We start from the raw sequence: 15,674 nt of genomic DNA, 5'->3' as shown, positions 1-15,674 counted from the left end.
GTGTTTTTTGTGCAAAACTAATGCTTGGAATGGATTCAGAATCATGAAAACCCCTATAGTTTGACATGTCACATCTCACATGACATTATTAATTTATTTCCTTTATACGTTGTTAATGGTATGGTCACATATATATGAAAATTGCTCGCAAGTTAGTATCTGGCAGTTTCTAAATGCTGGGGACCATTTTCGACAAAATTCAAACTTTGGACACGCCAGAAAGCTTTGGAAGCCAATTGAACACCCTTTATGTCTCTCGCTTGTGAATCTGAAGGATTAAAATATTAATTCCCTAAAGATTCCCTTTCCTTAATATTGGAATTGGCTCTCTGCATCACAATAGCGCGAAAATAAAATGGTATGCTACTACCCGAGGAAAAGTAGAGACAGAATCTTGATGTAATAATCATTTAAGTGTATGGCTGTAGGTTATCTTGCAATTATCTTGCAACTTCCAACCATAGTTATAATACCGCTTCCAACCGCTAGAGGTCACAATTGCTCAATACTAGAACTAGGTTTCACAGAGAGAGGCTCTAGGAGGGATGGTGGTGATTACAAGATAATAAAGATTGATAACAGCCTACAGTAACGGAAGTAGGCTGAAGTAGTACAACATTTTAAATGTATCTATCCTTGAGTATTTCCATGTTTTTTCCCTGGCTGAGTGGCTGTGGAATAGAAGTTCTATTCCACAGCCAGGATTTAGGTTATTAATACGAATTGTAAATATACTAATACATATTGTAGGCTGCTTATTTTATAGGTTAATATACTAATGCAGCACATAAGGCCTACAGGTCCTATCTTTATAACTGCAACTGCCTATAAGTGAACATAATAATTGATCAAACTGATTCTGAAATGGGCATTCTAATTTCTAGGCTATACAAACTTATATAGCCTACATTTGGCTTTGCTAGGCTATATTTTGATGCTAATACTTTTTTATAGCTATCTGGCTACGTGACTTCTTACTTGTAGCTATAGGATTACATGTTTTTTTCTTCGAGGTGTGACGATGATGAGTTGACGACGGTTCCTGAAATGCAGCATGTGCGCGTTTTGACAATTCCGGTGTGGTTTTGCAATACGTTGCCTAGGTTACAACATTTACCCTGACTAAAAGACTGACTAATATAGAGGAAGAGAGTCGTGGGGGAAAGGCAAATGTGAAACTACTAGTTGCATGCCTACACGCAAGATGGAATCTCTTTCTCATTGTTGTCTACATGGTTTAGAATGTAGTAGGCCTAGTACAGAAATAAAGTAGGCCTATTTAAGACTTAACAATAAGCCTATATTGCACACAAAAATGGACTCTAACATAATGGAGATGATAGAGGAATTCATGGGAAGTGCGTTGGTGCTATGGGTAAGTTTATTTATTTATCACTGTTTTTTGATGAATTGAACATGGTGGACCCTCTTGTAAACAAGTGTAATCCACTCACAGTTAACAGCCTTTGTATTGAGTTTGTGCTTGAAATGTACTGTAATTCTGCAAACTGTTAATACATTTTTCAATCAATCAATCAATCTGTAATTCTCAGAATAGCCTATGTCTTTCTTGCAATTAAGACAGAGAAAAATATTGTAGTACATTTGTGTAGTTGAAACCTTCTGAGACACGGGCCTTGGCTAAGGGCTTAAAATAGGCATTTGACATTTAGAATAGGATTCTGTAATTTTCCATTCCTTTCATCATAAATAAAAAGAAAAACATGGTGTGAAATCCACCAGGGTGTGAATAAAAGCCAAATAGCATTGTTGGCTCCTGCTGCTATTGTGAATTGAACAACAAAACATGCTACTTCTCTTTTTGACTGCCTGTCCTGACACTTCCGTGCGTGTCCTGGCTTGAGCTGTTGAAGCGGAAAATAATAGAACTAATCTACATCAGAGATTATTTCAGAGATAAACCCAACCTTGAAAATAAAACAAAGACATGCTGCATTGGAGAAACAGGCTGAATTGGTACCATGGTTCTTCTGTCAGCACAGCCAGACCTACAGTATAGGGCTATGTAGAGCATCCTATCAAGACAAAGAAGGTCTCAAGCTACTCTGACTGCCGCGCAGTATGTCTCCCAACTTGGACGTATTATTGTATTTACCGGCATTGTAGTTTTTTGGGGAGGGACTGTTGGGAATAAACCTGATTATACTGCAGTTTGGACTGGCATATCCCTTCCTATAGTTGAGAGAGAGAGAGACCTTGGCTGCAGTCCTGGTTGGCTTCATCTCATTGTGAAGTGCTTCCCAGTGTGAATGCTCGCCTCCCACCTGTCTAAACAGGTGCTGCACTCCACCGTTTGAGGCCGCTTGCTTCCTGTGTGAAAATGTTTTTGTTTTTTTCACCACCAAGCTTCTTCTCACTCTATCCCTCTCCCTCTCGACTCTGCTTCTGTCTATGATCTCTGCTAATCCATCTTCTGTCTGTCTGTACTATGTACTTCTGCCTTCCCCCTCTCTCCTCATACACAAACCCTGTCCTTCCTCTTTCAGGTGCAGCTGTTTGAGAGAATAGTGGAGGGGGAGGACAATGTCCACTTTTACAGCGGCGAGTACATGGAAGTGAACTCCGTTCCCCTGCAGCACCGATACCTGAGGCTGACCAATGGTGTCTTTCTTAATGAGGTCATGAGGGTCATGTAAGATTACTTGAGAATTACTTGTATTGTGCTCCAGTGCTAACTTAATGTCCCCCAACTTGACGGGGATCGAATTTTCAATGGCGTTCCCTAGCTGTGACCAAAAATAAACCATTCAAATGACGTGAAATACAAGAGCTGACCTTGTTTGTGAAAATATGAGGCCTTTATATATTCATAATGAAATAGACCTATAGGGAAGTTGGCAGTATGTAATAGACATAATAGTATGTAAAAAATACACAGATTTCACTTTGTACTTGATTTCCTTACTCCAGAATACTAGAGTGGGTTTCCATTGTACAATGCAGGTAATCTGTTAATGACTCATTTTGTGTGAGATATACCCAGAAAGGTAAGAGGGAAGCAGACCAGCACGGACTAACTTTATATAAATATGTGCCAATTTTGTGTGAGTCTCAGTCTGCACAAGGCCAATGAAGGTACAACACAACAGTAAGAGTGAGAGCTTTGCAGCGACAAACCTCAGAGTATACTGTGGTACACTGACTGTACCTAGCCAGTGCAAGCCATGCATGTACAAAATATATACTTGAGGCCATCATGGTATCATGGTTATATATCAAATAAAGATGAATACATAATATGGAGCTGGAGAGTGCTCTTATATTGTGATAACCGCTGGGCATTGTTGTGGTGTCCTACTAAAGGCCTGTAGCTGCGATATATCACAGACACGGTATATTATTGTTTTACCAGTGATTATCAGCGAGATTCACCCACCGTTTAACCCCAAAAGATTATGTTGCTAACAAAAAGCATTTTAGCCTTTGCCTATAGCCATGGTTTGTCGTGATTGGAGAACTTCAATGCATTCCCATGATGAGTGTTAGTTGCTGAAAAATAGAAAAACGAATTATTTGCAATAACAATGAAAACTGGCAATGGCTTCTTTAAAAGGAAATACAGGTATCATTATTAAAATCTTATTTTTTATTTTAGTTTTGACTGCCACATTTTGTTTGTTATCATGTCATCCTTTTATGAGACCTGAGAGAAAAGTTGGCATATATGCGTCATCATGCACATTTATGTCAATGAGCGATTTGTGTCAATTAGTCAGCATCAAATTTAAGGAGGGTAAAACTAATTCCCTTACAGTTGGCAAATGGCAAGACACAATCTCAGCCAGTATTTGCTGAACTGCTGATTAATTTGGCCTGACCTAAGCAAAGTTATCGACAGATGATTGCATGTGGAGTTTCACTGCCTGCCTCAGACTCATTAAACTTTTATTCCCTCCACACTCAAATGCACTGTATCTGTTTCTTAAGGTTTCCCATCCGTTTATTCCCATCAGATTGTAGTAGTTATTTGAGCTACTTGCTCATCAGACAGTATGCACTAAATATAATGTCTTACTTTGTGTGTCCGTCCCAGAGACCCCAACCCCAAGATGGAGCAGCTGTACCACAACGAGAGAGATGACCATATGCTGAGAGTCCAGAACTTCTCAATTTTAAATCGACACCTCAGGGCCTACTACCAGGTATGGTAGGAACAAAGGAGTATGGATGTAGTGTGACAGGATTGAGAGAGTCCATTTACAAATGTACTTGCACCAGCATTTTGATTTATTACGAGTACGACTGTATGAGAAGAAGTTATCAGAGTTTGTTAGAAACATTTTAGAAAAAATAGAGCATGTCAGTTGGGATAAAAATATTTCTTACATTATTCTGTAGTACTTTGTTTTAAAACAGGTATAAGGTATTGACTGTGTTTTCCATGTATTCCATTAAAAGGTGTAGTTCAGCAAGTGATTTTGTTGTTGTTAGTGTTAAAATAAGGGATAAATTGCTATGATAGCAATCATTGGTATAAACTCTAGTCTATACAATAGAGTGTTTGATCAGTAACAGGGGTCTCTCCAGCTCTCTCCAGCTCTTTAGTAAACAGAAAATGCATTTTCAGGTCAGGATGACCAATGTTGAGAGAACTCATACTAGCATACAGGATAAACAAGTGAAATTGGAAGTGATGACACAAGAGGTGAGCAGACAAAATTGGAACTGGAACACAATGAAGCTGATAAATGGGCACTCTCCTGATTGGCTGACCTTGGCAACCCACCTGGAGATGTATTTTCTGTTTAAAAGCTGGAGAGACAGGGGGATCCCTGTTATTGAACAAACACTATAGCAATAATTACTGGATCTGAATATTGAGCTTAAAGTAGAATGCCAGACAAGCCGTTTTCTAAAACAAATGATCCCACGATTTTGTAACCCATTTTTGAGGGCCGCTAGCCCCTCCTATGCCCATCTTTGTGTGTTTGTACCACGGAAATGATTTGATTGGCTGAGCACGGAATGTGATTTATGATGAAGTATGATGATAAGAGCGCCCCTCACTTCACACAAGTGTGATGTCATATGATGTCAATTGGCTAATGTAATCCTGCCAACCTGGGGTGGAGTCGGTGGACTAGCCGTTTTCTTAATCCTTAATCTGATGTTATTATATCTCTACTCTCCAAAATGTAAAATTTTCAGGAAATGAAAAATATAAAATCTTTAGAAAATGAAGATAACCATATGTATTTTTGGGGGCGCTAGCCCCTCCTATATTCATCTATAGTGTAGATTTTCATCTTACACAAAAATTAAATTCCCATTGACAACAAATGGAGAATTTACATCATATGTGGACAAGCAAATCGGCTATTTTTGTCCTACACAAAGATTAAATTCCCTTTGACAATGAATGGATGATGTACGATGATAAGAGTGCCCCTCACTTCACACGGGTGTGATTTTTAAAACCTCGTCAAAGTTGTTAATGTGACTTTATAATGTCAATTACTTGCATGAGTTGAGATGGGGAGATGTGGTGGGGTTAGCTGCTTTAGCAAACTGTTTGAGGGACCAATGGAGTTAGCTGTTTTTTGTATGCCCAGCTTGTGTGCGTGTGCATTTTAGCGATGATTTGATTGGCTGAGCAAAGTACATATCAAGGATAAAAAGTGAGGGCCGAAAATATAAGCCGCAAATGTGATTGGCCGGAATGACAGAAAAGTGAGGACGATAATTGTGATTGGCCGCTGATGATGTATAATGATGATTGCGACCGAAGGTCGCAGTTAACTATGGAAACGTGCATTTCCCGTGTATTGGTCGGGCACCATATGGTGCCCAGGTCTCGTGACATCATGTGACATCTTCAGGGATGGAGATGTGGAGACCCTGATGATAGTAAATGCGACCTGCTGTTGCAGTTAAGCCCATATGGAGATTCCTGATGTCATCAATATTGGCCAGTAACTCTACATCTGACCTCAAACCTCAAACCTCAAACCCTTAGATCTCCATATATGGATATATGTCAGAACCTGTTCTGACATTCCATATGTTGATCCTTCCCCATCCATCCTTCCTCTTTGATGTCTCCCTTTTGACTTATACCTGTCCATTCAAATTTCAAACTCTAGACGGGCCTGCCCCAAAGTTATTAGAGCAGCCACGCCCAGCAGCCGGTGAAAACTAGAGTTCTCAACAGGCCCACCTGTTCCATTCAAACTCTAGACGGGCCTGCCCCAAAGTTATTAGTGCAGCCGTGGACAAACTAGAGTTCTCAACAGGCCCGAAAAGTAAGGCCTGACCCTTCATGGGCCCTCATCAAACCCTGTACACTCAAGAGAATGTCCCCGCTACCACCCTTAGATCTCCATATAGTATATACTGTATGGAGCTGACATGTTCTGACATTCCATATGTTGAGCTGACCTCATCAAACCCTGTACACTCAAAACATACTCCTTATATGGCCAGTACAGAATTCATTCCATGTTGATCTGAGGGGGGTCAGAATGGCAAATCGAGTGGCAAAGTGAGACACACACACGCACGCACGCACGCACGCACGCACGCACGCACGCACGCACGCACGCACGCACGCACGCACGCACGCACGCACGCACGCACGCACGCACGCACGCACGCACGCACACACACACACACACACACACACACACACACACACACACACACACACACACACACACACACACACACACACACACACACACACACACACACACACACAAAATTGCCCAAATGGAACAGCCTCACCCATGTCTCACAGTATACTCTCATCACTCAATCTGATAGTTAGAATGCATGATTTCTTAAATTACTTAAATTTCTAGACTAGTCAATAATAACCCACGCACATCTCTTCTTCACACTTGGCGGGTATATTACTGAGGACCAAAGGGAGTGTCGAGTTGAGTGTGAAGTCGATCAGATGAGCAGTCCTCAAGAAAGCTACCAGCAGCAATACTGGGAGCCAAGCTATGGACCTGTTATAAAGGGGCACACGTTCTGAGCGGGCACGCATTCCGAATGGGCACTGCACAAATAAGACTTGATATGCTTCCTCATTCTCACATGTACTGTTCAAGGGATGTAATGTGATTCGACAAAGAAATGGGAAGTGAAACAGTGAAGACATGTTTTTCGTTATCAGAAGCAAAGCAACGCATTCAGTCAACTACCATGTCATTTTCTCAAAAACTGTGAATGCAAATATCTGGAAATACACCATGTTGTGAACTGTTTATGTGTTAATGTATCCAATTGTTTTTGCTTCTTTGATCACTGCATTCAGCTCACACACATACCCTTTCTTTTGAGAGCCCTCTGTTAAAACATTGATGCATTTGTGGTGGAGAGAAATGTTTCTGCTTTCTATCACCCTGCCACACACTCTGCACCTTTAGAGAGTCCTTATAGGGACATTTTCATCATCTATGATAGCTGAACATTGCACCACTCTTCCCCACTGCCCAGGGGCCTTTCCTATATTCATAATGAGCTGGAAGTATTTTTTAGCACATTCAAAAATCTATTATACAAGTGTTTCGTTTTTTTGTGATATGGGAGGCAGAATTTGTTCAATTGTTAGTAACTAGTGGAGTGCCCGTTCAAAATGTGCCCCTTTGAAATAGGCTGCTTGGCCCAGTGGCCTCAGGTATAGCTGCTTGCAGCGAGAGAGACGCTCATCCGTTTCACACTCAACACTGCACTCCCTTGGGTCCTCAGAAATATACCCGCCAAGTGTAAAGTCGATCGGATATACTGATCTTAAGATATGTGAAGGATAGTCACACAAGACATACCATACAATAGAGATTTACTTGAATGTATCGACAGATGTTCATTGAAGGGACAAAGGGAGCTTGTTGTGTTGTGTGTGGACATACAAACAAACCATGTGAATCATTCTGATGAAGTGTAAGGCTTTGTCGTCCTTTTAACAGACTAGTGTTATGGCTCGATTCTATTTTATCCTGCTTTAGTAGTAGGCCTAATGCACATAAATGGAGAAACATAGAGAACAAACTTATATAATAAGTTACTTTTTTAGATGGGTTTTCAAATGTTAATTTCTCAGGGTTATTAATTTGTTGGCCCCTTTCATGCACAAGTGGATAAAGGAAAGATCTTGGCCCCAAGTTAACCATGGCATTTTGAAGGCCATTCAAATGCTAAGAAATAAGGATCCAATTAACTTCAGGAAATTACAGTCGAAATCTGATTATGACAAGTACACGTAGCTCTAGGAACACAGCTTAGACAGCACTGAAGAAAAAAGATATAAATATACTTAAGAACAGATAAAGGAAACCAAGACAGCCCCCACAAGCATTAGAAACCATTAAAGAATCTAATTATGTCTGAGTAAAATGAAACCTGACAGCAATTCACATAACATAAAGCCTGCCTTATGATGGCAAGATGGAATATGACAAAGATAAGGTTGCAAATGGATTTCTCCTATAACCTCCTTGGCCAGCAACTTCTGTGAAGTACAGTAGATTATCATCAGGGATATTAAACTGACGATGAAGGCTAATTCCTTCTCACTTAACTATGGTGTCATTGATAAAGGTTATGAAAATATGTTTCTGGCTAGAAGATGGCCCTGGACATTATTCCATTCAAGCGTTCAAAAATCACAACAGTGAAAATTGCATCACAAATTATGTAAAATGCGAAAATTCACACTGTTATTGCATCAATCAGTACTAGTGACTAGTGAATGATTCAAGATCAACTAAAGATAGTATCCTTCTTTATCAGAACAGCAAAGACACTGTAGAGTTTATTTGTATGGTAACAACCAGAACCATTTCTCTGATATTGAGTCTGAGTTTACAAAATACAATTCCAAAGAGTCATGCCTCATTCAGAAGGCTTTTGAGAGCAACGCAGCAGTGAAACAGCTAGCATCTTTAATACCCGAATAACCCAAAGGTTAAGGTTGTGGGGTTGTGCAAGGGATGTTGTTAGATTCATAGCATTCTCTAAACCATATTTACTTCACATGAGTGGTTGGATTGCTTGGTTTTAGTTTGAATTTGTATGCCACGGATTCTGCATTAGTGGATCAAATGCAAATAAAAACAGGCTTTGAGAGCAGTTGGGCTAGCAGTATGCCAAAGACAGTGTGTATATCTCTCTGGCAACAAACATACTCTCAAGAAGACTGCATACATTAGGTTATTTTGGATCATAGGACAGAGGTTATATAAGGGAATGTCATACAGTAGAACTTAATTAAGCTATTTCCACAAAGTCATCTGTATTATCTCATCAGTATTATAGATTGTATTAAATGAGAGGAAGCATAGCACCCAGGTTACTGAAGAAAAGCAATTGCAAAAGTCCAGGTCCTTGCCAGAAAAGCCAGGTTGCTGGACAGGGAACGTCTGCAGCTACAGACATCCAGCTAAATTCAGCGTCATTTTGGACTCTGCCAGTGTATCCATTTATTGTAGAAATTGTGTTTGAAGAAGTGCTGGGAAGCCTTCTTCTCCCTTCTCTAAATCTTCATGTTTCTTAGGAAAGCGTTTCAACAACTTAACTATCTTTCCTCAGAGGCACTAAAGCTTAATTTATACTACATCGCATGACGGTATCACTTGTGAAATTCTTTATTTCCAGTGACAAAGAATAAATTAGGATTAAGACATTTTAGGCTACTGATGAATAGTTGCTTTGACATATATCAACCCTGTCAAAATATGTTTTCCAGGACATTTATACAGTACAGACTGGCACATTAAGTCCACCAAAGCTCCTCTAAGTTCAGCTAGGTAAACAAGAATTGATGAACATCAATTAATTACCAGCTGCCTTATTATATCTGCAGAATTGTGCTATGAAATAAATATCTGTGTCAGTTTGCATCATGTCGCGGTTGTGTGGCAATGTAATTTCACCAAGGGATTGTATTTGTCTGTAATTTGGGGTGTGTGTGTGTGTGTGTGCGTGCGTGCGTGCACGCGTGCGTGCGTGTGTGTGTGTGTGTGTGTGTGTGTGTGCGCACCGCGCCGTACCTGTTATCCCTTGGTTCGCACAATGATGTTAAAAAGTAGTTGGACCCGTTGGCCGCCTCGTTACCCGTTCTACTTGATTAAGTTTCATAAAAGTAGTGTTGGATGGTTTGTTTGACTTCATGCTGTTCAGACTATGTTTTTGCCTGCTAGCATCCCATCCCATAGCTGAGACAGAGAGTCATGCCCATATATGTCTATGGTCATGCCATTCTGTTGCTTGCTAGCATCCCATGACTGAGAGGTCGGCTAGAGGCAAAAAGTGTCTGGTTGCCTAGAGACGAGGCAGGCAATACGGCAGCCAATGAGAAAGATAGCTTGCTAGTACAGAAAGGCAAAGTGATCGATCATAAACCAGCACACCTGTGAGAACTGAGCGGTGCAACTATACTTTTATTGTGATAGTTACTGTACTGTACTGTACTGTACTGTACTGTACTGTACTGTACTGTACTGTACTGTACTGTACTGTACTGTACTGTATACAGTTTTATTGTTACTTTTATTGTTATAGAGCTCACTGCTCAGTGTGAAAGGCTCTTTAGGCTGCTAAACAGTGCCACTTTAGGCCACACAGCGGTATTGCAGCTGTTCGTACCCCAAACAGACAGACATACATTGAGACACTGACATAGAGACACACACAGCCAGTCATAGGAGTGGTTGACACCGCTCAAAAGTTAGATAAATAAGTCCTGGATTGGCAGACTGTGATTAACTAAAGGTGTCTAAATAAAGATGAGGTGGGATGATAGTGAGCATCTTTTGTTAGGTGTTAAATCTGTTAATCTTTATTTTCGGGTGTTTTGACTTGATGTCAAGTGTAACCTTTGCTGATACTCTATTGGAGTTGTTTCATCAAACAACTGTGACCTTTTACTATCCTTGTTTACCTATTGTCTTATCTCTGACACTGTCTGTCATTGTTTGTTAGTCTGCATATATTTTGAATATACTACTGAACTACTGAGTTACAGTAGATGTTAGTGACATGTTTTTGAGCATCACACTGAGAAGAAAAACAATCATACACACATACGCACAATTTTAATCAAACACGCACAAGCGCATGCAAGTACGCACTTCGTACAATTTAAACACAATCCGTTCAAAGGAGTCCTTTATAATATACATTATTTGTTGTATCTATGTATATGGCTGAAAAACTATTAAATAAATTTCATATTTGTCAGTTATCCTGCATGACAGAGATAATGCTCTTTGAATGATAATTAGACTAGCTTGCTGGTCTGGTATGTAACTTAGTATTGTTTAAATTGTGGTGTCATAATGCAGTGCCTAAAACAGTGCCTACATAACCTAAATGTTGGAGGAGTGATGCTTTTCATGAGAAGATGGATTCAGAATGTCAGAATATGCTACATTGATTGATTGATTGATAGAGACTAAACCATTTGGAAGTGCGTGTGATTGCGTGCGTGTGATTGCGTGCGTGTGATTGCGTGCGTGTGTGTGTGTGTGTGTGTGTGTGTGTGTGTGTGTGTGTGTGTGTGTGTGTGTGTGTGTGTGTGTGTGTGTGTGTTGTTGTATGTGTGTGTGTGTGTGTGTGTGTGTGTGTGTGTGTGTGTGTGTGTGTGTGTGTGTGTGTGTGTGTGTGTGTGTGTGTGTGTGTGTGTGTGTGTGTGTGTGTGTGGGGGGGGGGGGGGGGGGGGGGGGGCTATCTGTGCACTTGCCCGTCAAGCACATTTTCTTTTTCCTCTAATAGTCTGTTGCATTGTTTCTGTTTCTCAGGAATACCTGCAGCAGTTGATACTGATGCCCCTTCCAAACATTGCCATTCTGGGGCAGGACCCCCTAACAGGTACAAGATAACATTATGCTCTTATCTATGCCACATATCTCAGTTGCAAGAAGGCAATTACATGCTTAAGTAATATCTCTCGCTATCTGTGAAACGCATGGAGGTGATAATAGTAGCGATTACAATCAGGGGAGAACAGAGATGATGATGCAGATGATAATGATGCCAATGACAGTTGTGTCCGTGTCCTCAGAGGCAGCTGTGGAGGAGCTCAAGAGACTGCTGCTGCTATTACTGGGATGTGCTGTACAGGTAACAGCTTACTGTGCATGTAAACGTGTGAGATGTAGAACGCACGCACGCACGCACGCACGCACGCACGCACGCACGCACGCACGCACGCACGCACACACACATGCGTGCACACTGCTACCGACTATACCACTAGTACTACATCTACTGCTACTACTACTACTACTACTAGCAGTACTGCTACTACTACTACTACTACTACTACTACTACTATTACCTCTGCTGATAATGATCTTATTTCCTTCTGTGTTTGCAGTGTGAGAGGAAGGAAACATTTATTCAACAGATCCAGTCACTGGACATTGAAACACAGGCAGATATTGCCAGATGTATCCAGGAGGTATGTTGCATTTGTTTTCCTGTTGAACCTTCTTATTCTGTATTGAATAACCAATGTTTTGGTGAATGGTCAGCATTTCGGCGGCCTGCAATTCTATAGCGTCTTTATTCAAAGCACTTTACAATGTGCATTTGTGTAATTTAAGCCAGGAGGAGCCAGGGATAGAACCAGAGACCTTCTGGTTCCCAGACAGTCCCTCTATGTACCTCCTGAGCTACTGACTAGTGTAAGAGTGTGAATGAAATAGCACTGGGAATAAATTATATTATTTTGCAATTCAACTCACCATTAACTAACAGTTTAAGCATGCCTGTCAGGCTTGTGTGCATATTCTATTGTATCACAACCATTGGCCTTGCGTCTGGGAAGTGTTAAAAAGACAGAGAGAGTGATGGCTCATATCAGCCCCAGGGTAGCCCCAGGGTGATAACTGTTATCAGCCCTTGGGATGATACAGCAGCAACTGACCCATTAAAACGCTGTGCCACTGCACACTGATACAGTATCAGTCACTGTCACCGTAAGCACCCTAGCTGTGGACGGAACTCATGTCGCCTATGGTCGCCATTGGTTAGTGCATTGATCAAATATTATTTTATCATTGTGTCTTTGTTAAACTAAATAAGGATGCAAAGCAGACTTGCCCAAGGCTCGAATTAAGCAAGATTTAAGATTTAAGCAAGATTTAAGCAAGATTTAAGATTTAAGCAAAGACACTAATGACACACTAATGAAACACTAAACACTAATGAAACACTAATGAAACACTAAAAACTAATGAAACACTAATGAAACACTAATGAAACAATAAACACTAATGAAACACTAATGAAACACTAAACTGTTTCATTAGTGTTTAGTGTTTCATTAGTGTTTCATTAGTGTTTCATTAGTGTGTAGTGTTTCATTAGTGTTTAATTAGTGTTTAATTAGTGTTTAGTGTTTCATTAGTGTTTCATTAGTGTTTAGTGTTTCATTAGTGTTTCATTAGTGTTTCATTAGTGTTTAGTGTTTCATTAGTGTTTCATTAGTGTTTCATTAGTGTTTAGTGTTTCATTAGTGTTTACCACATTAAGTGGGAATTCATGAACTTGAACGTGAACTTGACGCTGACGTTGGTTGGTCGGAAATTCCGCTAAAAGCTGCGCCAGCTCTCATGGTCGTGTACGGCTTGCGTAGATTTATTAAGAAGGCTTTAGTCTTCTTCTAGCATGCGCGATTGGGGCTGCTCACTCGGCAGTGCAACCGCGTTGTGAGCTTGTAGATCGGCTCTCGCGCGTAGGCTCGCGCTGCATGTTAAAAAAAAACTCACAATTATAATAAGAACATGCACTTATCTGCATACTGCACTGTACGAATCCAACGTTGTTTAGTGTAGTAATGTCTGCAGTATAGGCCTATTTAAATTGTTTCGTTATGGAGCTCCTTTGAGTCAGTCTGACTGTCGGTGTGTGTGTTTGTGTGTGTGGGGGGGGGGGGGGGGGGGGGAATTAGCCCTATATAAAAAATAGAAGACCACATTAGCCTATTTGAATGAATGGCATCAGCGTGTTTGAAAGCCGGCCAGTCATATCATAGTTTTAAGCCAGCTCACCTCCACTCGCGCTTGTTCACAAACATGACGGACAGACAGACAAGAAAGGCTGTTGATGATGATTATTATTACCACTGTAACTCGCTGATCAGCATGTTGACAGAGACTCAGCCAATTAAAGTTTCACGTAGGCCTAAATGCCTTTGCTGCAAGCACCTATCTGCCTCCATTTGCATTGTGGTATTAATTTATAATAATGTATATTGATCACATGCGGACGCCACACAGAATAGCCAACTCTTACCTGCAGCTGAGGAAACATACAACATAGTTGGATCGGATGAAATATAGCCTTTAGTCCAAATCCCACAAGAAAAAAAAGAAAGAAAATATGTCCTGTGTCCATGCATGTCCATATATTTGCTTTCCAGATACGACAGTCGACAGTGCAGGGCAGGGAATCAATCACCGCAGTAGACTAATCAATAGGGCCTTTTATCATTGCCGAGTTTTAATATAGCATTTGGTCGTGTGGTGAACAGTAGCCTACAAATTAACTTCTTTCTCATTATGTGAAAGTAACTGTAACATCAGTTAACTTATTAACGTTCTGACATTAAACAAGGAGTGAAGCAATGCGTGCCAAGTTGGCAAGTTTCGTTTATAATTATATACATATAACTCGCGCTGTTTGCTTGAAGATCTGTCCGTGCAGACCCGCCTGTCAAAATTAACTGCTCTACAAGCTCATCGCGGCTGTTGTATATAATTTAAAACTTGGGAATCCTCTGTGCAGTCTATGATGACGTATTTCGATATTTCCTGTTGCCTTATATGGTTGTGGATGTTCCATCAAACCAGGCGACACCAGGCGAATCGCTTGGAAAAAATGCAGAAAGGATACACTCGCCGATCCGCACAAATGAAGTGATTACACCTGGTTCCCTGAATAACACGGGACTTAATCGTAGCGTGATCGGACGGATTTTCCGCTATCTATACGCATGACCTTTACGCTTCCGTTACACTGTGGCGTATTTCTCCTTTGTGAATGAGGACCTTAGTGATTAGTGATTTTAGTGATTTTTAGTGATTTTTAGTGATGTAGTGATTTTTAGTGATTTTTAGTGATTTTTAGTGATTTTAGTGATTTAGTTCATCTGTGATTAGCGCTCCTCTACTGTTCTATATGTACCATTTTCTGTCCTCTCTTTTTTACGTGGTTGCCTAAGTAGGGTTTCATATTATGTGTATTTAGTGATTAGTGATTTATTGATTAGTGATTTTAGTGATTTAGTAATTTTTGTTAGTGATTTAGTGATTTTGAGTGATTTTCTTAGTGATTTTTTTAGTGATTTTAGTGATTTTAGTGATTTAGTGATTTAGTGATTAGTGATTAGTGATTTTAGTGATTTAGTTAATCTGTGATTAGCGCTCCTCTACTGTTCTATATGTACCATTTTCTGTCCTCTCTTTTTTACGTGGTTGCCTAAATTGGGTTTCATATTATGTGTAATTAGTGATTAGTAATTTAAGCAAGATTTACATAAGATTTAAGCAAGATTTAAGCAAGATTTAAGCAAGATTTAAGATTTAAGCCAGATTTAAGCCAGATTTAAGCCAGATTTAAGCAAGATTTAAGCAAGATTTAAGATTTACGCAAGATTTAATCAAGATTTAATCAAGATTTAATCAAGATTTAATCAAGATTTA

The 15,674-nt window shown here is 40.1% G+C and overlaps 1 protein-coding gene across 1 annotated transcript in view; it reads left to right on the top strand.

Annotated features, from left to right (window-relative positions):
- The first annotated feature begins 1,293 nt into the window (after positions 1–1,293).
- The window catches only part of ccdc88b (coiled-coil domain containing 88B), a 46,803-nt gene continuing 32,422 nt past the window's right edge, over positions 1,294–15,674 (top strand). Inside the window, exons 1-6 of the mRNA XM_079503766.1 lie at positions 1,294–1,375; positions 2,508–2,653; positions 4,055–4,163; positions 11,766–11,835; positions 12,029–12,087; positions 12,344–12,427. Of these exons, the coding sequence (XP_079359892.1) occupies positions 1,316–1,375; positions 2,508–2,653; positions 4,055–4,163; positions 11,766–11,835; positions 12,029–12,087; positions 12,344–12,427 (528 nt within the window). The 5' untranslated portion in view covers positions 1,294–1,315. The remainder of the gene's footprint in view (positions 1,376–2,507; positions 2,654–4,054; positions 4,164–11,765; positions 11,836–12,028; positions 12,088–12,343; positions 12,428–15,674) is intronic.

This window comes from Electrona antarctica (assembly GCF_951216825.1).
Source record: "Electrona antarctica genome assembly, chromosome: 1".
Lineage (NCBI taxonomy): Eukaryota > Metazoa > Chordata > Actinopteri > Myctophiformes > Myctophidae > Electrona > Electrona antarctica.
Note: the sequence above shows the minus strand (reverse complement) of the source record. Positions and strands in the feature narration are given on the sequence as shown.